General features: G+C 37.0%; 2 protein-coding genes and 1 pseudogene across 2 annotated transcripts; all 3 read left to right on the plus strand.

Moving 5' to 3' along the window:
- Positions 1 to 446: 446 nt before the first annotated feature.
- LOC148583498 (F-box protein CPR1-like) lies at positions 447 to 1,517 on the plus strand (annotated as a pseudogene).
- A 2,323-nt stretch (positions 1,518 to 3,840) lies between these two features.
- On the plus strand, positions 3,841 to 5,108 carry LOC132162176 (F-box/kelch-repeat protein At3g23880-like). Its single transcript, XM_059572440.2, has one exon. It carries the CDS (start codon positions 3,897 to 3,899, stop codon positions 4,986 to 4,988), a length of 1,092 nt encoding a protein of 363 aa, XP_059428423.2. The 5' UTR covers positions 3,841 to 3,896; the 3' UTR covers positions 4,989 to 5,108.
- Positions 5,109 to 11,474: 6,366 nt separating this feature from the next.
- LOC132162474 (F-box/kelch-repeat protein At3g17530-like) lies at positions 11,475 to 12,566 on the plus strand. Its single transcript, XM_059572714.2, has one exon. The coding sequence runs from the start codon at positions 11,478 to 11,480 to the stop codon at positions 12,564 to 12,566; it is 1,089 nt and encodes a 362-aa protein (XP_059428697.2). The 5' UTR covers positions 11,475 to 11,477.
- The last annotated feature ends 10,961 nt before the right edge of the window (positions 12,567 to 23,527 follow it).

Consider the following 23,527-nt stretch of genomic DNA (forward strand, 5'->3'; position numbering starts at 1 on the left):
AAAAACTTTTGGCCCTATTCTTAATTTTTTTTGGCCTTTTGGGCCATACCCATTAAGTTGTTTTATTTTAGGTCCTTACTTTCAAATGTTCATTTTTTGGCCCTTACTTTCAAATGCTCCTTTTTTTTTTGCCCTTACGGTAGTCTTTATTTCATAAAAAAACAATCAAAATAATTTTTTTTAATAAATTTTTTTTTAAAGAACTGAAAGAAAAAAAAAAAAAAGAAAAAATTGGCTGGCCCCTCCCATAAAATTTCCTGGCTCCGTCCCTGCGCGCACACACAACCAGAACATAAATACGTGTAAATTGAGAGTCTTAAACCTTAATCTCCTTTAAACCTGCGACTTTGTCTAGCATTATCAACCCCTGTTGGAGGAGCAACGATATTTATATTTGAACCAGACCAAGCAGCAACGCCGATTCACAGCTAGTAGTTGGAGTCATAGTGATGCCGACCGGTTACTTGCCCGAGGATTTGCTCAGAGACATTCTCGTGAGGCTACCGGTGAAGTCCCTCGTTCGTTTGAGGTTGGTATGCATATCCTGGTCCGCCTTACTAAAAAGTGGTGATTTTACGACCATCCACCTCAACCGCTCTGCCAATCACGGCTGTCACCTACTTGTTTACAGGCGACGAGATAAAAGCCATTCGCTGCGCTTGATATCGGTCAAAGCACTCGATGTGGCGGTCAAGATAGAAACTCCAGAAAAAGGAATGGTGGTGGGTTCTTGTAATGGTTTAGTCTGTTTATATAATGGCAGGAGGAATATTACGTTATGGAATCCTGCTACCTGAGAACACAAGATTCTGCCTACACTTGGCATCGACCCCTACTCCACGAGCACGTTGAGGTTCGACAAAGTAGGATTTGGTTACCATCGTAATGATTACAAGGTGGTGAGAATTTTGTATTCGTGCGATGAACCTTCAGATCATCGTCCCCAAGTTGAGGTGTACTCGACGAGTACGGGTTGTTGGAGAGTATTCGGTGCCATTGTGCCCTGGTTTATAAGCATTGAGCTTAACTGTTCGGTAATCTTGAAAGGAGTGCCATATTGGATTGGTGGTCAGGAGACTCGGGACTGCAATAATATTCTTTATAAGGAAAGTGTCGTATATTTTGACAAGGACAAGGAGGTTTTTCGGCATGTGCAGACGCCGTCAGACGCGGAAGGTTCTCATTGTAAGCTCGGGGTATTGGATGAATCTCTGGCTATAATCTGCAATCATTGGAGTGAACAAGTCATTGACATTTGGGTGATGATGAAAGATGATGATGGGGTTGACGAGCGTTGGATCAAAGTGCAGAAGATTGGAGCCTTTCCAAGTTTTGGGGCTCTGCTGGGGTGTTGGAGAGATGGCGTGGTCGTATGGCTGAATAATAACGATGAGTTGTTGGTGTATGATCCTAATATCAAAGCAGTAAACAAGCTTTCAACTTGTGGCGTGGTGGACGTTCCCTTGCATTTTTGTACCTGTGTTTTTACTTACATGGAGAGCCTAGTTACTCTGTGAACGTACGGAGGAAATAAAGATATGTAACAGAGCCCAAATTTGTTTGATGTTCTTGCAGACCCTTTTATGTTCAATCTTATCATCTTATCTTATTTAACAAACATTAATTTCTCTATAAATATTATTATTGTAATTCGATGGGTATAATATATTTCAATAGTCCTCATCTGTAAGGACCAGGATCTCGGGAATTCGAGGGCCTCGAATTATGCATCTGGACTGTTGGATATATGTTGATCCAAAGGTCCAGAACAATCTACTAAAAACATAATAATAAAATATTACTTTTATTTAAAAAATAAAAAAAATTAATAAAATTAACAAAAAAAATTAATAAAAAACTTTTAAAAAATTTTAAAGTTTTTTTGTGGTGCCGGCCACCACTGTTAGAGGATAGAGGTGGCTTCAGTTGGTCTAGGGTTGCCAAAGCCACCCCTTGTCCCTTGGGCCACCCCCAAGGGCTTCAAAAAAAAAAAAATTAGTAGGCCCTTGGCCTTTGTGGGTGGCTGAACCACTCCCAAAGGGAACGATCCGCCCCCAACTAAGGGCCATGGGGTTGGCTTCGGCCACCCCCAACTAGCCCTTAGGGGTCGTTCAGCCACCCACAAGGGCCTAGGGCCAACACTTTTTTTTTTAAGCCCTTGGGGGGTGGCTGAACCACCCCCAAGAGCCACCCCAGACCGGTGGTCTAGGGTGGCCAAAGACTCCCCTAGCATTTAAACAGTGGTGGCCGGCCACCACAAAAAAACTTTACACTTTTTTTAAAAGTTTAATATTAATTTTATTTTGATTTTTTTTTTAAATAAAAGTAATATTTTTTTATTATTTTTTTAGTAAATTGTTTTGGACCGTTGGATGTAATCCAACGGTCCAGATGCATAATTCATGGCCCTCACATTCCCTAAGGAATTTGGGGGGATCTCCGTCCTGTCTATAAACATTTGAATTCAAATAGAATTTGATCACTTTAAATATATTCTTATCTTATAGATAAATGTAAAGTTAAGATTGATTACTAAAATCTTTGTTATTCTCCATAACATTAGGTAACTACAATAATATATTTCATAAAATTTAAATATTTCATTTCTTAATTGAAGATGTATCTAATCTGCTTATATTAATAATAATAACAATAATAATAATAATAAATTTATTCACAAGCAAGCTTCTAGCCTCCTATGAGAAAAGTTACCTTGTGCTCTAGTTTGCCTCTTGCCTCTTGGTGCATGTCGTCTCAGTGGTTTTAATGGTTTGGTCTCTTTGTACGCGCGCTATAGAGCTCTTTAAATGACATGACATTATATAATTCATTGATTTTGTAGGGATGAGTAAATTGGGATAACTATAATTTTGCCTCAAATAATATTGAGAAAAAAAAAAGGTTAGTGCAATGAAATATGCATACTTAACCAGAATAATTAATCCCAACTAAATTGTCTTTCTAAATGTGATTTTTTTTAATAAAAAAATAATTTTAATTTCTTTTCTTTCGACTATATTTTGAGATTTGTCTCGTGAAGAAAATAATAATGAAATAAAAATAAAAATAAAAATAAAGACAAACGATTTTACATGGTTCGGTCTATAATTTAAATCCACAAAATAAAGTCCTAAAGACTACATTGTTGCACTTAGGGCTTTTTTGGGATTGTGTTTAGGGGATCTGCTTTTAATATTCAAAAAGTCCGTTTGAAGAAAAAAAAAATTTGTTTGCTAAAAAAATTAGAAGCGCACTAAGGGTCCAAAAAGTTTAAAAATAGCCAAAAAGTACTTTTTGCAAGAATTTTAAAATAAAACTTTTTCCTAAAAGCTCTTTTCGACTTAAAAGCTCTATTTTTTAAACACAATTTTAAACAGGCTCTTATTCACTTAATGAATTTACAATACAAAAGTCTATTTATTTATAAAGCTTACACATGAAATATAATCTTAATCAAATCCATTAATTTAGAGTAATTCAATCTTATCAAATTACTAAAGTTAACTAATCTAATTTTCACAAAGAAAATACAATTCACATCAAATTCCTAATTTTAATTTTAAGGTAATTCAAATATAGTGCAACACCACATGCTCAGAAAAGGGGCTCTTGACCCATAGCCTTTTCCACTTGAATCATCCCATCCAATCCACCATTAAAGAAAAAGAGAAACAGAGAGGGCCCAAAAGATTAAAGAAACCGACTAAACTATAGGCGTTGAACACACGCACACACAATCAGAAGACAAATATAATTGTTAATCGAGTGTCTTAAACCCTAATCTCCTCTTAAACCACCGACTTTGTCTACCAGACCCTGTTGGAGAAGCAACATATATACTTGAACCCGACCGAGCAGTAGTAGCAGTAAGCTGTTGCAAAGCCGATCCAGAGCTTATGCCGACCAGTTACTTGCCGGAAGATGTGCTCAGAGACATTCTCCTCAGGCTTCCGGTCAAGCCGCTTGTTCGATTTAGGTTAGTGTGCAAATCCTGGTCTGTATTACTGAAAAGTCGTGATTTTACGACCACCCATCTCAGCTGCTCAGCCAATCATGGCTGTAATCATCTTCTTGTTAACAGCCATGGAGCTGAAAACCACACCATGTCCTTGCTATCGAGCGAGGCAATCGATGCGGCGGCGGTCAAGTTAGAAACTCCTTTAAAGGGAAAAGTTAGATTAATAATGGCGGGTTCTTGTGATGGGTTAATCTGTTTATATAAATCCTTGTTGATTCTCTTATGGAATCCTGCTATTAGAGAACACAAAATTCTGCCTACACCTCGCATCCACCCCACGTTCCCCAACACGTTGAGTTGGGTCTCCATAGGATTTGGTTACAATCTTAATGATTATAAATTGGTGAGGATTGTGTATTGTAAAGCCCAGGATAACCGTCTACTTCCTGCCCAGGTTGAGGTGTATTCGACGAGTGCAGGTTCTTGGAGATTGATCGATGCCATTGTTCCCTCTGTAATCGAGCAATGTAAGTGTTCGGTAATCGTGAAAGGAGTGCCGTATTGGCTTGGTTTTGGGTCGTTTTGGCAGCAAACAAGGTTCGGACCAGAGGATCCGATTCGTGAAGAGTTTGTGGTATGTTTTGACATGGGGAAGGAGGTGTTTCGGCAGGTGCATGTGCCATATTGTGAAGGTTCTTACAACAAGTACAGCAAGAAGCTCGGGGTATTGAGGGAATCCCTGGCTGTAATCTACTATCCTTGGCCTGAACATGTCAGCACTTTCATTGACTTTTGGGTGATGAAGGATGACGAATGTTGGAGCAAAGTGCAGAGGATTGGACCCTTTTCAAGTGTTGGGATCCCACTGGGGTGTTGGAAAGATGGGGTGGTGGTTTGGCAGAATGGTAACGAGGAGTTATTGTATGACACAAGTACCAAACAAGTAAAGAAACTTTCAAGTCATCCCAAGTTGATTTCTACCTACGTTTCTACCTACATGGAGAGCCTTGTTCCTGTGAACGCACTGTAATTAAATTTGTTTGATGTTCAATCTGATCAAATTCTGTAATTGTTGCGTAGGTTGTTGGTCTCTGCCTTTGCGTATTCTCTCTTGTATTCGTCTACCAATAACAATCAATGAAATAAAGAATTGATGGCAACCTTTTTCTATTCAATTGATGGCAGCTTGATTTGCCAGTACATCTTTTTGCTGATAAAGAATTTTTGTGTTGCCATTAATGTATTGAGTCACCGGAGCTGCTCTTTGAATCGTCGATTTTGTTGGTTGCAAGAGGCATGAGAGTTCAATTGTGCCAAGGACCAAATAAACTTTCAAGTGCGTGGATGGACTCAACTTGTGTAATTGGTTGAGATATATATGCATACAAACCATGTGATTGAGTTGTTTTGTTTTCTGCTGGTGGTAAGCCCGAGAATATATTCGTCGAAGGAGCGCCCATCAAAATCCAAAAGCAAACCGATAAAATTAAACGTAGATCCTGATGATGAGACTTTACTGCAGCTTTTCAAGCTTTTTGGAAGCAGAGTTTGCTTTTGGCATTTTTTTTTTTTTTTAAGCAAAAAATGTTAGAGGGGGTGGCCAATTATAGCTATCCTACCGGGCACATAGTAGCACCAACCCCCGGAGCACCGCTCAGGAGGAGCCTAGATAGTGGAAACCACAGGCGCTCCCTAAAGATCGTCCGAGACATACCTTAACACCCGCCCCACCAGGGCATCAATGAGGCTCAAGGTGGTGAACACTAATAGACTAAGGGATTTTCATTGTAGGAGTCGAACCCAGGCCCTAGTTCGTGCCTAACCTCATGGGAATCCCCTTAAGACCATTGAACTACCGTCCTTGGTGATTTGGCGTATGCTTTTACAGGAACAACAATATTATTTTTTGAGGTGAGATCCAATGCAATATCTCTCTTAAGAGTGGAGGAAAATTCGAACTAATAATCTCTGTTTCATAAGGCGTAATCCTCATCTGATTGAACTACCCCTTGGGACATGCAACATCTCATCTATGGCATCCTGTGCATGTAATTTTTTTTGGGTAATGCTCACATACCCCCCTCAAACTATCACCAAATTGACAATGTCCCCCAAACTTTCAATTGTGACAATGTCCCCTTAAACTATCAAAACATTGTCAATGCGCATCTCAAGGCTAACAAAAAGATAAATGCACTGATATATTTCTCAATAAGACAAAAAACACCCCTATAAATTAAAATAATAATAATAATAATAATTTGTTTTAAAAAAACAAAAATTTTAATTAAATTTAAAAAATGATATTTTTTTTAATTTTAATTTTTTAAACGAAAATTAAAATACGAAAATTTTATTTTTTTAAACGTAAATTTTTATTTTTTTACAACGGAATTTTTTATTTAAAAAAAATTATAAAAAGAATGACTTTTTTTTTTTAATTTTACTAATGGTAGTTTTGTCATTGGGAAAATATTGACAATGTTTTGATCGTTTGAAGGGGCATTGTCTTGAAAGTTTGGAGGCATTGTCAATTATGTAGTAATTTGAGGAAAGTATATGGACTTTCCCCATATATAAATTAAAAAAAAAAAATTTAACGGTCGTTCATTTTTAAAAGAATGGCTAAGATTATGCTATATCAACTAAAAACTTCAGAGTCCGTTTGATAAAGTTTTGAAAAGTATAAAAAAGTGAAAATTGATTTGGCAAGGTCACATTTGAAAAATGAGTTCTACCAGGGGTCCACAACAAAAAAGTTGTTTGGTAAAATTTCGAAGCGGAGTTTTGAAAAAAAAAAAAATATAGGAAATATTTTTATAAAATAATTTTTTTAAAAAAAAATTGTGTGAAAATATTGAGGCTATTTGTGGTGATCTAGTGGTAGCCAGATCACTCAGACGGCCATTGCTAGACGCTAGATAAAGAACATGTTTCAGTTTTACCATATAAATGACTTCTTTGATAGCCCTATCTATGGCTTCATCTGTCGGGCACCCCTCTTGTGGGACATCTATAAGAAACGATTTCATATTTTTATTTTACAACGCTTGCTCTCATGGTGCTGCCTCCAAGTCCCCTTGTTGCTGTTGTATAAGTCATCCCAAGCAACTCTCTCCTATTCTATATCAATCCCGAAGACCTCTTTTCGCTTGATCAAGGTAGATCATTAAGATTCGATGTGTAACAGTCTTAATAAAATACAATGCCCATTTTCATTTACTGACGGCAAACTATTAAACCTTTAAGGACACAAGGATCTATAGACTAACAATGTTACTCACACTCTTATCCTTATTCAGTGTTATCCCAAGACCATTTTACATATAAGATGAACATTTATGTAATACTCATGTAAAATATAATATATGTTATAGCTCATGGATGATATAATGAATAAACAATGTATTCATATCTAAACATGAATGTCTTCATGGATTTAAAATTCATTGGGGTTATGGGCATAATCCCAACAAACTCCCACTCGCCCTTAATTTCAGTGAGGCATATATTTGATTCTCATACCTTCTGTGTGAGATTCAAAAATCTTCTGTGGCAAGGTTTTAGTGAACGGGTCTTCCAAATTCTTTGCCGATGAAATCTTAGCTACAATTGTATCTCCTCGAGATACTATCTTTCTTATGAGATGATATTTGTGCTCGATGTATTTCCCTCTCCTATGATTCCTTGGTTCTTTAGTTTGTGCAACTGCTTCACCATTGTCGCAAAACAATGTAATGGGAGATTGCTCTATCTTCATGACACCAAGATCCGCTAGGAACTTCTTGAGCCAGATAGCCTCTTTTGTAGCTTCACATGTTGTAACGTATTTGGCTTCCATAGTGGAGTCAGCAATGCAAGATTGTTTAACACTTCTTCAACTAACGACTCCTCCTCCAAGAGTAAAATCATACATTGAGGTAGACTTTCGGGAATCATGATCTGACTGGAAGTTAGAATCTGTGTAACCAATCGCCATCAAATCCTCACATTGGTAGACAAGCTTATAATCCCCCGTTCTCTGAAGATACTTGAGTATATGCTTGATAGCTACCAAGTGCATAAAACCAGGAATTGATTAATATCTGATGACCATGTCTACTGCAAAACATATGTCAGGTCTAGTGCATAGCATAGCATACATGAGACTTCCTACTGTCGAGGCATAAGGAACCCTCCTCATTTCCTCCTCTTCTTGAGGTGTCTTAGGGCACTCCTCTTTTGTAAGAGGTTGTAGCACCCCAGATTTTTAAAGTCTTATTTTAGAGATATTAAATTGATGCTATGATTATATTAATATTCATATTAGGTAATGGCATTTACTTTGAGGTTGAGATATTTATTGATGATATTAGGTAATAATATTTATTCTTGAGGAACTTATTAGATCTTATGAATATTATTGGAATGAATATTGATTTGAGGTTATTATATCATGATGATGATTTTATATTGATTATTTTATTGGGAGATTTAAGATATATGATAATTGATGATTGATTGGTATAATTTGGAGTATGATTGTAATAATTGGTGATATAATAGGATAGTAAATGGTAGGTATAAGGATGGTAGAATAAGAAGGTAGAATAGTATAGGGTTGGTGAAATAGTATAGGGTTGGTAGAATAGTATAGGGTTGGTGGAATAGTATAGGGTTAGTGGAATAGTATAGGGTTGGTGAAATAGTAAAATGAGGGTATAATTGTAAATTGAAGGTAGAATAGTATTTGATTTTCTCCTATAAATAGAGCTCTTCTCCTTCACAATTTTCACCACTCATCTCCTCTCCCATCTCTTGCATATATTCTTCCTTCTTCCGCTTTTTACTCTGTCTTTCTTCTTTCTAAGAGTGTTTACTCAGAACAGAGAGAGAAAGGGCGAGACCAAGCGCTACAAGAAAGAAAGAACACAAGAGAAACCGAGAGTGAGATGAGAAATTTAAGACAGAGAGCTGAAGAGGAAGAAAGAGAGTTTAGGCGAGAGAGAGAGAGAGAGAGAGAGAGAGAAAGTCAGTAAAGGGATTGTTATGGGTATGGACCAACTGCAGCAGAACGGGTTTCAAGTAATTACCTTTGATGATCCATTCATGTAATCCACTGTAAGTATTCTTACTTACTGAGTATGATATTGATATCCAATAATACGGATTTTTGTGGTTTTATAACTTGTCTAGCATTTTGCTATATATGATTCAACAATGATTTATATTATCGGAAATCAATTGACTCACTACTTCACAGTTTTTTGTAGTGCTTGCAGGAATGGAAAATCAAGGTAATTATGCAGTTGTGATTAGAGATTCATATTGAGATGTACAGAGATTCCAAGTTTGTTAAGTTTTGTCTAGAGTTTAGACTGTCGGATAGATTTGTATAAATGTCTTGTACGACATAGCTTTGGGTATTTTTGTATAAAGAAAAGTATTTTAACAGTATACTTTTGTATTGATAATTACAGTTTTTCCGCTATATGAGATTGTTACAGAGGTACTCCATGTCTAAAGGGTAAAATCCCTTTCTTGGAGTGAGTCATGCAGAACTTTGCTAGTACCTTGTCAATGTATGCAAATTGGGATAAGCCTATCAGCCTATTTCGGCGATCTTGCATAAGCTTGATCCCTAGGATATAGCTTGCTTCTCCCAAGTCCTTCATATCAAACGGATTTAACAACCAGATTCTTACTGCTGATAACATTCCCACGTCATTGCCAATGATCAGTAGAATGTCATCCACATATAGCACCAAGAATGTCACTATATTGTTACTACACTTTTTGTACACACATGGTTCATCAATGTTTTGGTCAAAACCATATTGTTTGATTGTTTCATCAAACCTGATGTTCCATGACCACACTGTTTTATTAATTTAATTTAAAAATTAAATCTAAAAAAAAATAAAAAAATTCAAGCCACCCCTTCATTTTTTTATTTAATTTATAAATTAAATTAATAAAAAAAATTAATATGCTGACGTGGCAAAACGGTGCGTTTAGTTGGGACTGACGGGAGTTAAATATTTGGAGAAAAATGTAACGGTAGGAGTTAATTTGCCTTTTCAATTGACCCATAGAGTAAAAATTCGAAGAAAAAAAAAGTTCATGAAGTTTTCTGTTTCGGCTAGTTGACTCAGGAATTTATAAGATATATACCTCTTTTTTTTATAAAGCAAAAATATTAGAGGCAGGCTTCCTAATTTAATGGCTTGGTCTATGCTCTCATTGGGCTCCTTTAGTTTGATAACTTATCCTTAAAAACTTATTTATATTTTTTAGTGTAGCATTAGTTCTTTAACAACATAAATTGGGCGAGACGGGGACAACAAAAAGCTGATTTTTATATTGGGGTCAAGCAATAACTTTTTTTTTTTTTTTTTTTTTTAAAGGATTGACAATTTTTTATACAACTAGCAAATCTGAAACAAAATTTTCAGATTAAGGTTTAAAATGTGATAAGATTCGGGTCAAATCAAGTCGATCTGATTAAACAAGATTAATAAACACGTGAATCTTGGGTCAACATGCTTAACCCGAATAATCTGTATAAATTTAAATTACATTTAAAATCTATTTATATTGAACAATCGAAATAAGATGAAATTGGTTGTGTTCAGGTTAACCTAACATGCTATCTATTTATTAAATTAGTTATACGTACGGGTCGTGTCGTTTTATCTGTTTATTTAAAAGGGTTATGTCTGCAAGGATGAGATATTTGATCCATTTAATTAAATTGAACGGATTATGATTGGCTCATATAGTCGTATACCTATGATTCGATACGACGCGACACAAACCGACCTATAAACCCATTTTGCCACCCCTACTTTTTGGCTATAATAAAATTGAGAAAAAAAAAAAAAAAGTGCAAGTATTGAAATACCCATACTTAACCAGAATAATTAATCCCAACTAAATTGTCCATCTAAATGTGAATTTCTATATGTATATATGTTAATTTTAAATTATTATTTTTTCGACTATATATATATTGGGATTTATCTGGGACCTGTGGACCATATGGTAATGGGCCATGCATGCTCAGTCTGGTAGGCCTTTAACACAAGCACACACAATTAGAAGATAAATAAATTGAGATCGAATCTTAATTTCTTAAACCCTATTCTCCTCTAAACCAGCGACTTTGTCTAGCAACCCTTGTTGGAGGAGCAACGATATTTATATTTGAACCCTATTAGAACACTATATTTCTGAATGAATTGATTATTCACCGTTACCATTTCATATGGCTTGTATTGATATTTATAATGTTTACAGAGTATAACAAACTAATCCTAAGATAACTACACAATACAAAAAGGAGATAAGTAGAATACAACTTAAACACTACATTAGAGCTCATCCTTTATCTACACTTTGAATATCTATCTTATCATTAGGATCGCAATTATCAATTGCTGACATTTGAATATTTGAATGTGGAGTTGGTTTATCACATGCTTCAATAAATTCGACCAAGCAGCAACGCCGATTCACAGCTAGTAGTTGAGTCATGGTGATGCGGACCAGTTACTTGCCCGAAGATTTGCTCAGAGACATTCTCTTGAGGCTACCGGTCAAGCACCTCGTTCGTTTAAGGTTGGTATGCAAATCTTGGTCCACCTTCCTAAAAAGTCGTGATTTTACGACCACCCGCCTCAACCGCTCTGCCAATCACGGCGGTCACCTACTTGTTTACCGTAAACGATGTACAAGCCATTCGCTGAGCTTGATATCGGTCAAAGCACTCAATGTGGCGATCAAGATAGAAACTCCAGAAAAGATAGGAAGTCCAGGAAAAGGAATGGTGGTGGGTTCTTGCAATGGTTTAGTCTGTTTATATAATGGCGGGAGGAATATTACGTTATGGAATCCTGCTACTGGAGAAGACAAGATTCTACCTCCACTTGGCATCAACCCCAAGTCTCGGGCCAACCTCAACAGCGTAGGATTTGGTTACCATCTTAATGATTACAAGGTGGTGAGAATTTTGTATTCGCGCGGTGAACCTCTAGATCGTCCTGCCTCAACCCAAGTTGAGGTGTACTCAACGAGTACAGGTTGTTGGAGAGTATTCGATGCCATTGTGCCCTGTTTTATCAATAATCTTAACTCTTCGGTAATCTTGAAAGGAGTGCCCTATTGGATTGGTCATTCGTACAATACTTTTCGTTATACTTATAGGGAATGTGTCATATATTTTGACATGGGCAAGGAGGTGTTTCAGCAGATGCACACGCCGCCAGACGCGGAAGGTTCTTACAAGAAGCTCGGGGTATGGAATGAATCCCTGGCTTTAATCCGCACTCAATTGGTGGTGAGCGATTGCGTTGACATTTGGGCGATGATGAAAGATGATGATGGGGTTGACGAGCGTTGGATCAAAGTGACGAGGATTAATTCACCCTGTCCAAGTTTTGGGATGCTGCTGGGGTGTTGGGGAGATGGCGTGCTCGTATGGCAGAATGATCATAACTATGAGTTGTTGGTGTATGATCATAATATCAAAGCAGTAAACAAACTTTCACCTGATGCTGGGGTGGATCGCACATGCTCGCATATTTCTACCTGCATTTTTACTTACATGGAGAGCCTCGTTCCTCTGTGAGGATATAAAGATATGTAACAGAGCCCAAATTTGGTCTTTTATGTTCAATCTCATCATCTTATCTTATTTATCAAACCTTAGTTTCTCTATAAATATTGTTATTGTAATACGGTATAATATATTTCAATAATCCTCATCTGTAAATATTTGAATTCAAATAGAATTTGATCACTTTAAATATATTCTTATCTTATATAGAATTAAACTAATTTTGAAAAGTTAATAATTAATTGACTCCACTTCTTTAATTGATACGTTTGAGATATGCTACTGCCTACTAGCATTAGCAAATTAATTAATGAAGTACATACATACTTATTGAGTTATTGGCTCGTTTGGCAATATTTTTTAGAACAGTTTATATATATATATTTGAAAAGGTAAAAATATTAATAAATAACTCAAAGCACAATATATATATATATAAACTACATCATAATTAAAAAGAAAAAAAAAATCTAAAAACATTTGGGAGAAACAAACTGATCCAATTAAACGAAGAATCATCAATATGATGTTTGCAGCACAAGAAATATTTTCTTTATTTTATTTTGTCATGTCTAGTATTAATATATTTAATAGTCCTTGACAAGTTTTCATATTTTGAAATCATTGCATGATTTTTTTTTTTTTTTTTTTTGATAGTTTTGAATATATCCTTGTTAAAGCCCAATAAAATCTTTGTTATTTGATCTCCATTGCATTAGGTAACTACAATAATATATTTCATACAATTTAAATATTTCATTTCTTAATTAAAGATGTATATAAACTGCTTATAATAATAATAATAAATTTATTCACAAGCAAGCTTCTAGCCTCCTATGAGAAAAGTTACCTTGTGCTCTAGTTTGCCTCTTGGCTCTTGGTGCATGTCGTCTCAGTGGTTTTAATGGTTTGGTCTCTTTGTACTCTATAGAGCTCTTTAAATGACATGACATTATATATATAAAAGCACACATAAATTGGAGAGGAAGGTAACAAGAAAAAGCTATAATTCGTTGATTTGTAGGGATGAGTAAATTGGGATAGCTATAATTTTGCCTCAAATAATATTGAGAGAAAAATAAAAAATAAAAAATTAGTGTAATGAAATATCAATCGATGATTATTGCAGAGCTTCTGCCTCCTTCATCTGCAGTCTGCACATTCTTCTTGACCATGAAATTACTGCATCTCCTTTTCTCTCGAGCCAAGCAGGGCCAATAACCAAACAAGCTTTCACAAAGATCCATGTAACATCCCCAATCCGTTAAGACTGAGTTTGCCACTTTTCTTCTTTTTCAACAAAAATTCTTGCAAAGATCTATAAGGTCTATCAGAGTACTTGATTTTAAAAGATACAATAAATGCGTAAAACATTTTTTTTCAAGAGATTTTATTACAAGCGGAATTAGAAAACATTAGATTTTAGTTGCGGAATATCATATCATTACAATAACTTATATGAAAAGACTTTGAAAATTAATAATTATTCCCACCCCATTCCGGCCTCCTATTCCAGCATCCTTTCTACCTGAAAACAAGAAATAAAACTGAATGAGCCCAAAGGGGGCCCAGCAAGTAAAATCCACAACCATAAATAGTTTTACTCCTTGTTCTCAGTTTTGAAAATCGTTTTCGCAAATAAATATAATTCTAGCCATATTAATATCTGTATGTACGGTTGCATCTCCCGTAACATATACATACTATTACATCTAGTAATAGATCATCGTTGTAAATCATCATTATAAATCATCATCATAATGCATCATTATAAATAATCTTTGTAAATCATCATAGCATATCATCGTTGAAAATATAGTATCATTTTCTCATAATAGGGCCCATGTACACTATTACCCCTGTGCACGAGGGTTGCGGGTCCTTGTGACCATGGCACTGAACTGTGGCCTCAGCCATGCCCGACCGTCAATTAACTCTTTTTCTTGGTGCACTCAACGGTCTGTTGATGGAATACCACCTTCTGGCATAGCCTCCTTCAGTGGTTTCGCCTCCATCCGAGTATCGGTACCGAACTCTTCTCATTCTTACTTATCTTGGGGCCAAAAATACTCTCCTCCATACATGTGCCCTCATTTCATAAACATTTATCTCATCTCTTGTACTTTTCTTTGTACTTCTTTTGATGCATCTTAGGGCAACATGTAGGAGGGTTTATCATCATTTTTCTTTCTTATAATCATCATCATTTCTCAACTTTCTTTTCTTAAAAATGAAAACTTTTCCCAATATAAACTTGTTGTGCTTAGAAAGCATTTAAACAAATAGAAACTTTCTAGATAATTCTTTTAGAAATCCTTCATGCATGCAACATAACTTCATAATACGTAAATAAAATAATCATTTACAATTTACTAAAGAATGAATAAATAGCATGACATGAAGTAATTTTAGAAGGGGTAGTGAATTTACTTACCTCTAGACTGAAGCTAAAAGTGGTATGAAGGAATCCAGTTGCTCCAATATGACTAACACCACTAGTATATCTTTTGAAACTAATTTCTAAAGTCCGCTATCTCTTGTGTTCTTTCTTTCTTGTAGCGCTTGGTCTCGCCCTTTCTCTCTCTGTTCTGAGTAAACACTCTTAGAAAGAAGAAAGACCGAGTAAAAAGCGGAAGAAGGAAGAATATATGCAAGAGATGGGAGAGGAGATGAGTGGTGAAAATTCTGAAGGAGAAGAGCTCTATTTATAGGAGAAAATCAAATACTATTTCACCAACCCTATACTATTTCACCAACCCTATACTATTCTACCAACCCTATACTATTCTACCTATACTATTCTACCTTCTTATTCTACCATCCTTATACCTACCATTTACTATCCTATTATTTCACCAATTACCATTCTCTAATTACCACTCTCATAAATTTCCCAAGAATTAAAATCCTTAGCTACAATGGATATTAAAATAACATCATTATCAAAATAATCTATTTAAATAGCTTTGAAAATTCTGGGACACTACAATCCATGCTGTTAGGGGGTGAACACCAATTTCAGATGCTCAGCGGAATTAATCTACCCCTCTTTGTGCAAATTAAATAGTAACACAATAGCAAAATAATAATCAAGCAAACCCACAAACAAGACACCAAGATTTTTACGTGGAAAACCCTCCAATGCGAAGGTAAAAACCACGGGACCTAGTCCAGTTAAATCTTCCACTATCAACAATAATGAGTTTACAATTTGTCTTCCCTAGAGAAATATCTAGAGGTTATCACCACATCAAGAATACATACATTCTTGGATTAAACATAAATTCATCACCCTAAAGTGGATTCCAACAAGAATAAAGAAAGATCTCACCAAGTGGGTATTAGCAACCAAACGATTGGAGAGGAATTCCAACGATCGACACCAGTCAATACGTAGCACTCGTCGTCAGGAGCAACACTCTAAAATTGCATCAAGATCGAACCACAAACGACCTTCCAATCTCTGACGGATGTTCTTCTTTTTCTTTTTCTTTTTCTCCCTGCGCCGCACGCTTCTTTCTTTTTTTCTCTCTCGCTGAGTTTTTCTGAAAGAAAAATATGTATATATATAGCACACAAAGGGTTTAAACCCTTTGTGTTTCCTGCCACGTGGGTTGGTCCCCACATAAAGAGGGACCACCCAACAAATCTCCCCCTCCCGATTATGTGGGGGGCTCCACCAAGCCCGCCGCGCTTCTGCAAATTTCAAGCTTTTGCATAGGCAACGATTTAGTCATCATATCTGACCCATTATCATCAGTATGGATTTTCTCAATCTGTAACAGCTTATCCTCCAGTGCATCACGAATCCAATGACACTTAACATCAATATGTTTCGATCTTGAATGGAAAGTTGAATTCTTACTGAGATGGATGGCACTCTGACTGTCACAGTAAAGCACATACCTTTCTTGCTGTAGACCCAGTTCTTGTAAGAACTTTTTCATCCATAACAATTCTTTGGCCGCTTCAGTGATAGCAATGTACTCTGCCTCTGTGGTAGACAAAGCAACACACTTCTGCAATCTGGACTGCCATGACACTGCTCCCCCTGAATAAGTAATCAGGTACCCTGAAGTAGATTTTCTAGAATCAATATCCCCAGCCATATCTGCATCTGTAAACCCATCAAGCACCTGTTGACCACTGCCGAAGCACAAACATACTCTCGAAGTACCTCTGAGATACCTGAGAATCCATTTCACAGCTGCCCAATGTTCTTTGCCAGGATTAGAAAGGAACCGACTAACAACTCCAACTGCATGAGCGATATCAGGCCTCGTACACACCATGGCGTACATCAAGCTACCCACGGCTGATGCGTAAGGCACTTTCTTCATTTCATCTTTTTCTTTCTCACTTGTAGGACTTTGCTTTGAACTCAACTTCAAATGACCTGCAAGTGTAGAGCTCACCGGTTTTGCCTTGCTCATGTTGAATCTGTCCAATACCTTCTCGATATAACTCTCTTGTGATAGCCACAATTTTCCTTTCTTCCTATCACGAGAGATCTTCATACCAAGGATATGCTTTGCGGGTCCCAAGTCCTTCATAGCAAAGGACTTACTCAATTCTTTCTTCAGTCTGTCAATTTTACTGGTGTCACGACAAACAATCAACATGTCGTCCACATACAGCAAGAGAATAATAAATTCTCCATCAGAGAATTTCTTCACAAACACACAATGATCTGCTGTAGTTCTCTCATACCCATGATCAACCATAAAAGAATCAAACTTCTTATACCACTGTCTCGGTGCCTGCTTGAGTCCGTACAAGCTCTTTTTCAACCGACACACTAAGTGTTCTTTGCCTTTAGCTGTGAACCCCTCTGGTTGCTCCATATAAATTTCCTCCTCCAAGTCACCATGAAGGAAAGCAGTCTTCACATCAAGCTGTTCGATCTCCAAATTCATTTTGGCAGCCAAACTCAAAACAATTCTGATAGAAGACATCTTTACCACGGGTGAGAAAATTTCATCAAAATCAATACCCTTCTTTTGACCGAACCCCTTTACAACTAGTCGCGCCTTGTACCTTGGCTGTGATCTGTTTGGTTCAATCTTGCATCTGAACACCCATTTGTTCTTGAGTGCTCTCTTGCCCTTAGGCAGTTCCACCAAATCATATGTGTGATTCTCATGCAAGGATTTCATCTCGTCTTGCATGGCTTCTAACCATTGATTTTTCTGGTCATGTAGCATAACCTCTTGATAACTTTCTGGCTCTCCCCCATCAGAAAGTAGCACATACTCATTGACTGAATACGTTCTGGAAGGCTGTCGGTTTCTGGTAGATCTTCTCAACTGAATCTCAGCGGCTGGTTCTGAAGAAGCTTGCTCTAGATGCTCTTCTGACTCCACATTATCAATTGTAGGCTCACCATTTTCACCAACTGTATCAACTTGTTCTTCTTGTACATCTCCCATGTGTTCATCATGCATCACACAAGGAGGAATAACTGGATCCAAATCAACACGGTATTCACTCAGAGACTCTGCCTTTTTCTGATCCAAGTCTTCAATGGTTTGATCTTCAAAGAATACGACATCTCTGCTTCGTATGATTTTCTTATTAACTGGATCCCACAGTCTGTAACCAAACTCCTCATGCCCATAACCCATGAAGATACATTGCTTGACTTTGCTATCAAGCTTTGATCTCTCATCTCTAGGAATATGGACGAATGCCCTGCAGCCAAACACTCTCAAGTGCTCAAAAGAAACATCTTTCCCTGTCCAAACCCTTTGAGGAATGTCACCATCCAAAGGAACTGAAGGAGAAAGATTTATCAAGTCAACTGCTGTCCTCATTGCCTCACCCCAAAAATGTTTAAGCAATTTTGCATGAGAGAGCATACACCTGATTCTCTCACAGATGGTTCTGTTCATTCTCTCTGCTACTCCATTATGCTGCGGAGTCTTGGGTACAGTTTTCTCAAGCCTGATCCCATGGCTTTTGCAATACTCTTCAAACGGTCCTCTGTATTCACCACCATTGTCTGCACGGACGCATTTTAACTGCCTTCCAGTTTCTCTTTCAACCTTCATATGAAAGACTTTGAACACACCCAATACCTGATCTTTGGTTTTCAAAGCAAACACCCATACCTTTCTAGAGTGGTCATCAATAAAAGTTACATAATAAAGTGCACCACCTAGAGTTTTAGTGTTCATAGTGCAGACATCAGTGTGAACTAAATCAAGAATATTAGACTTTCTTGATGAAGAAGATTTTTGAAATGAAACTCTTCTTTGTTTTCCAACAAGACAATGAGTACAGGGCGTTAGTGACGTACCTTTATTTTTAGGCAGGAGCTGTTCCTTGGCGAGAATCTGAAGTCCCTTCTCACTCATGTGACCAAGCCTTTTGTGCCATAGCTCAGTGGAGTTTTCATTCTCAACAACAATCGCATCTCCCTTGACTAGTCTTGCAGCTGTCTTGTAGAGAGTGTTGGTCTTCTTTCCCCTGGCTGAGATAAGAGCACCCTTGCTCAGTTTCCACTGTCCACCTCCAAGGTAATTGTGGTAGCCTTCATCATCAAGTTTCCCAATAGAAATCAAGTTGAAGCGCATTTCAGGAACATGCCTGACATCCTTGAGAATCAATTTGCACCCAATGCTGGTTTCTAGCTGTATATCTCCCATGCCCACAACTTTACATTTTGCTTCATTTCCCATCCTAACCCAACCAAAATCGCCACTGGTGTAGGAAGAGAAGAAATCTTTATGTGGAGTAATATGAAAAGATGCTGCTGTATCAACTACCCACATAGATTCATCACATGCGAGATTAGCATAAGCTTCATCAAAAGCAAATACCACATCACCATCAGATGCAACTGCTGCAGTGTCTTTTTCTTCTTGACGTTCTTCGTCTTTTCCTTTCAATTGTTCCCTCTTAAACTTTCTGCAATCTCTTCTTATATGCCCAGGCTTGCCACAGTGAAAACATTTTATGTCCATTTTTGAATAGGACTTTCCTCTTGACTTGTCACGGCTGTCATACCTGTGAGGTTTTCTGCTTTTACTTCTCCCCCGCCTTTCTATAACAAGTGCCTCTGAATGAGAAGAAATACCTTGCTCTTTCCTTCTTGCCTCTTCATTGAACATGCTGTCTTTTACCATACTCATAGTTATCACACCATTGGGAGCCGAATTACTAAGTGACACCACCAACGTTTCCCAACTGTCTGGCAAAGAACTCAACACAAGTAATACTTGCACCTCATCATCTAGTGCAAGTTTCATGGTAGACAACTCGTTCAACATTCCCTGAAAATTACTCAGATGCTCCGTAACACTATGCCCATCTTTGTACTTCAAATTCACAAGCCTTCTTATCACAAAGGCTTTGTTTTGAGCAGTCTTTCGTTCATAAAGACTCTCTAACTTCTGCCAAAGACCATATGCATCAACTTCTTTGGCTACGTGATGAAAGACACTTTGATCAACCCACTGCCTAATATATCCAACGGCTTTCCTATTCAATTTCTTCCAATGATCGTTGGTTGCAGCAGCTGGTTTGACACCTTTCAACTCAATGGGGTCAAACAATTCTTTGCAATATAAAATATCTTCCATCCTAGTCTTCCAAATTGAATAATTGGAAGCTGTGATTTTAACCATGCTATTAGATGACTCTTCCATTTAATTCACACAAGAACTCCACACAAACAATGAACCAAAAAAGCTCTGATACCACTTTGTTAGGGGGTGAACACCAATTTCAGATGCTCAGCGGAATTAATCTACCCCTCTTTGTGCAAATTAAATAGTAACACAATAGCAAAATAATAATCAAGCAAACCCACAAACAAGACACCAAGATTTTTACGTGGAAAACCCTCCAATGCGAAGGTAAAAACCACGGGACCTAGTCCAGTTAAATCTTCCACTATCAACAATAATGAGTTTACAATTTGTCTTCCCTAGAGAAATATCTAGAGGTTATCACCACATCAAGAATACATACATTCTTGGATTAAACATAAATTCATCACCCTAAAGTGGATTCCAACAAGAATAAAGAAAGATCTCACCAAGTGGGTATTAGCAACCAAACGATTGGAGAGGAATTTCAACGATCGACACCAGTCAATACGTAGCACTCGTCGTCAGGAGCAACACTCTAAAATTGCATCAAGATCGAACCACAAACGACCTTCCAATCTCTGATGGATGTTCTTCTTTTTCTTTTTTTTTTTCTCCCTGCGCCGCACGCTTCTTTCTTTTTTTCTCTCTCGCTGAGTTTTTCTGAAAGAAAAATATGTATATATATAGCACACAAAGGGTTTAAACCCTTTGTGTTTCCTGCCACGTGGGTTGGTCCCCACATAAAGAGGGACCACCCAACACATGCATGGCTTCCAAGCCATACCCACTTGGAGGATATTGGGGCACCAGCTTGTCATAATCGCCACCATGATTTTCCTGGCTACCTTCACCAAGAACACCGTTCACCTGCTTCTCTTCTTCATCTCCATTGACGCCGGGTTTTGGTGCTTTCCTGGCTTCCTTCGGCAAGGAGCCAAAGGGTTGCCACCATCCCTTTGGCTCCTTAGGAGCCACCCCCATCCATCTGTGGGGATGGCTAGCCAGATGAGGTGACCAGGCCACCCCCGAATGGCCAAGTAGCCACCCTCAAATTTTTTTCTTTTTTTCTTTTATATATATATATATATATATATATATATATATATATATATATATATATAATTTTTTAATCTTTTTAATTTTTTTATAAAATATTTTCTTAAAAAATTAATTATATGACACGTTGCGATATTTAATTGGTGCTGATGTGGTGTTCTATTAAGTTTTGGACGGAATTTTAATGGAGGTACTATCTTCATCTTTATGAAAACCACAAGTACCATATGTGATAAAAATGAAACCATAAGGGGAACAAAATAAAGATTTTAAACCCTAAGGGGAAAAAGAGTATTTAACCCAAACAAATAGCAAATATTTTTACAAAATAACTTTTTTTAAAAAAAAAAAAATTGTGTGAAAATATTGTGCCTATTTGCGATGATTTAGTGGTAGCCAGATCTCTCAGACGGCCATTGTGAGACGCTAGATATATGACTCTAAAGGTAGCCATTGTGGGCTGCCAAATATGACTAGTAGGCAGAAATGACTTTCAGGTAGCTATTACAGGGCTGTGTCGCCAGATCTATTCGTGACCATAGAGGGGCCACCATATGATGGCCAAAACACCATCCCAGCCAGGGGGCAGACCTACACAGGTCCTTGGGGGACAAATGTCCCCTCATAATTTTAAAATTACCCTTAAAATTTAAAATTTTGCTCCTAAAATTTATGAATTTTTATGAAATGTGCCCTCCAAAACTAAATTTTTACATTTTGTCCCCCTAATCTTAATTGTCTAGTTCCACCCTTGATCCCAGCTAATACTATTCACAAACCCTTAAAGATCATGTTTCAGTTTATCATATAAATGACTTCTTTGATGGCCCTATCTATGGCTTCATCTGTCGGGCACCCCTCTTGTGGTACATCCATAAGAAACGACTCCATATTTTTATTTTACAATGCTTGCTCTCATGGTGCTGCCTCCAAGTCCCCTTGTTGCTATTGTATAAGTCATCCCAAGCAACTCTCTCAGGGCAGCCCTTTTCTTGGCTTTTAGGCTAAGAAACATTGGGCCGCGCCCTTTTATGGCACGCTTTCAATTATTTGTATTTTTTTTTTTTTAGAAACTTCAGTTTAGCCCCCTGAACTTCTAGCCAATTTGACAAACCCCTTCAAACTTTGAAATCTCTCACTTTGGATCCTTGAACTTTGAATTTCTCTCAATGTGGACCCTCCGTTAGATTTTAAACGTTACATGGCGTTTATACCCCTGACTTTTGTATAAAATTTCAACTTCCAAAACATTTTTTTATTTAAAAAAAAAAACGAAAATCAGAAATATTTTGATTTTTTTTGTATTTTTAACGGCTAAAATTGACGAAGTGGTCCATATTGAGAGCAACTGAAAGTTCAAGAGGTCAAAGTGAGAGATTTGAAAGTTTGAAGGTTTGTCAAATCGGCTGAAAGTTCAAAGGGTTAAACTGAAATTTCCCCTTGATTTTTTTTTTTTTTCCTCGAGCACTATATTTTTTTTGTTTGTGGACCCTCTCTTCTAATTTGTTTATTGTTTCAAAAAAGTTTAATCTTGCCCCCGAAAAAAGAAAGTGGGAGAATATTTTTGGTGGATCTCCCATTCACAATATTCTCAAATAATGGGTAAGGGAGCGGCATGGTCTTATTCGTGGCTTAGGATTTGGGCCAACTCCTTCATCTTATTGTGATTTGAGTTCCAACAAAAACCTAGCTAAAATGACTTCAAAGAGGAAAGGATGAGAGATAAAAGAAACAATACAAGAACTAAAGGGTCAGTTGCAATCTCAGGCGGATCAATTGCAAGCTCAAGCAATTGATGAATGCACAAGAGACTAATGTTTTTTGGACGAATAGATTTTTCATTCCACACAAGACTCTATACAACAGACTCATTCATCTTATTTGGTATGGTTATTTGAAATTTTGTGTCATCTAGTATAATCACATTAGTTGTTTATTTATAATTTTAGATTGGAGACATGGCTAAGTGGTGCGCATAATCAGGGTTCTTCACAAGCAGAAACTCTCAATATATGTAGTACTTTGCTTGCATTTGATTTACATACTTTTTGAACCTACATTTTCTTTTAGTTGAATGAAAGTTTTGAAGTAATTTCTATTTCAAATAACTCTCATGATTGCTTGTGTTGTAGGTAAAAACACAGTATATATAGCTAGCTGTAGTGGATCATGTGGTGGGCTTCACTCTGTTAATTTTGCAAGTTTTTCACTGGATAAACAGAGCCCTTTATGTATTCAATATGTCATTTGTTTTTGTATTGTAATAAAGTTGGAAAAATATTTTGAAGTTGAAACTTCATATATTTTGGAATTTTGAGTTCC

Source organism: Corylus avellana, chromosome 10 (assembly GCF_965113065.1).
Source record: "Corylus avellana chromosome 10, dhCorAvel1.hap1.2, whole genome shotgun sequence".
In the NCBI taxonomy this organism is placed as follows: Eukaryota; Viridiplantae; Streptophyta; class Magnoliopsida; order Fagales; family Betulaceae; genus Corylus; species Corylus avellana.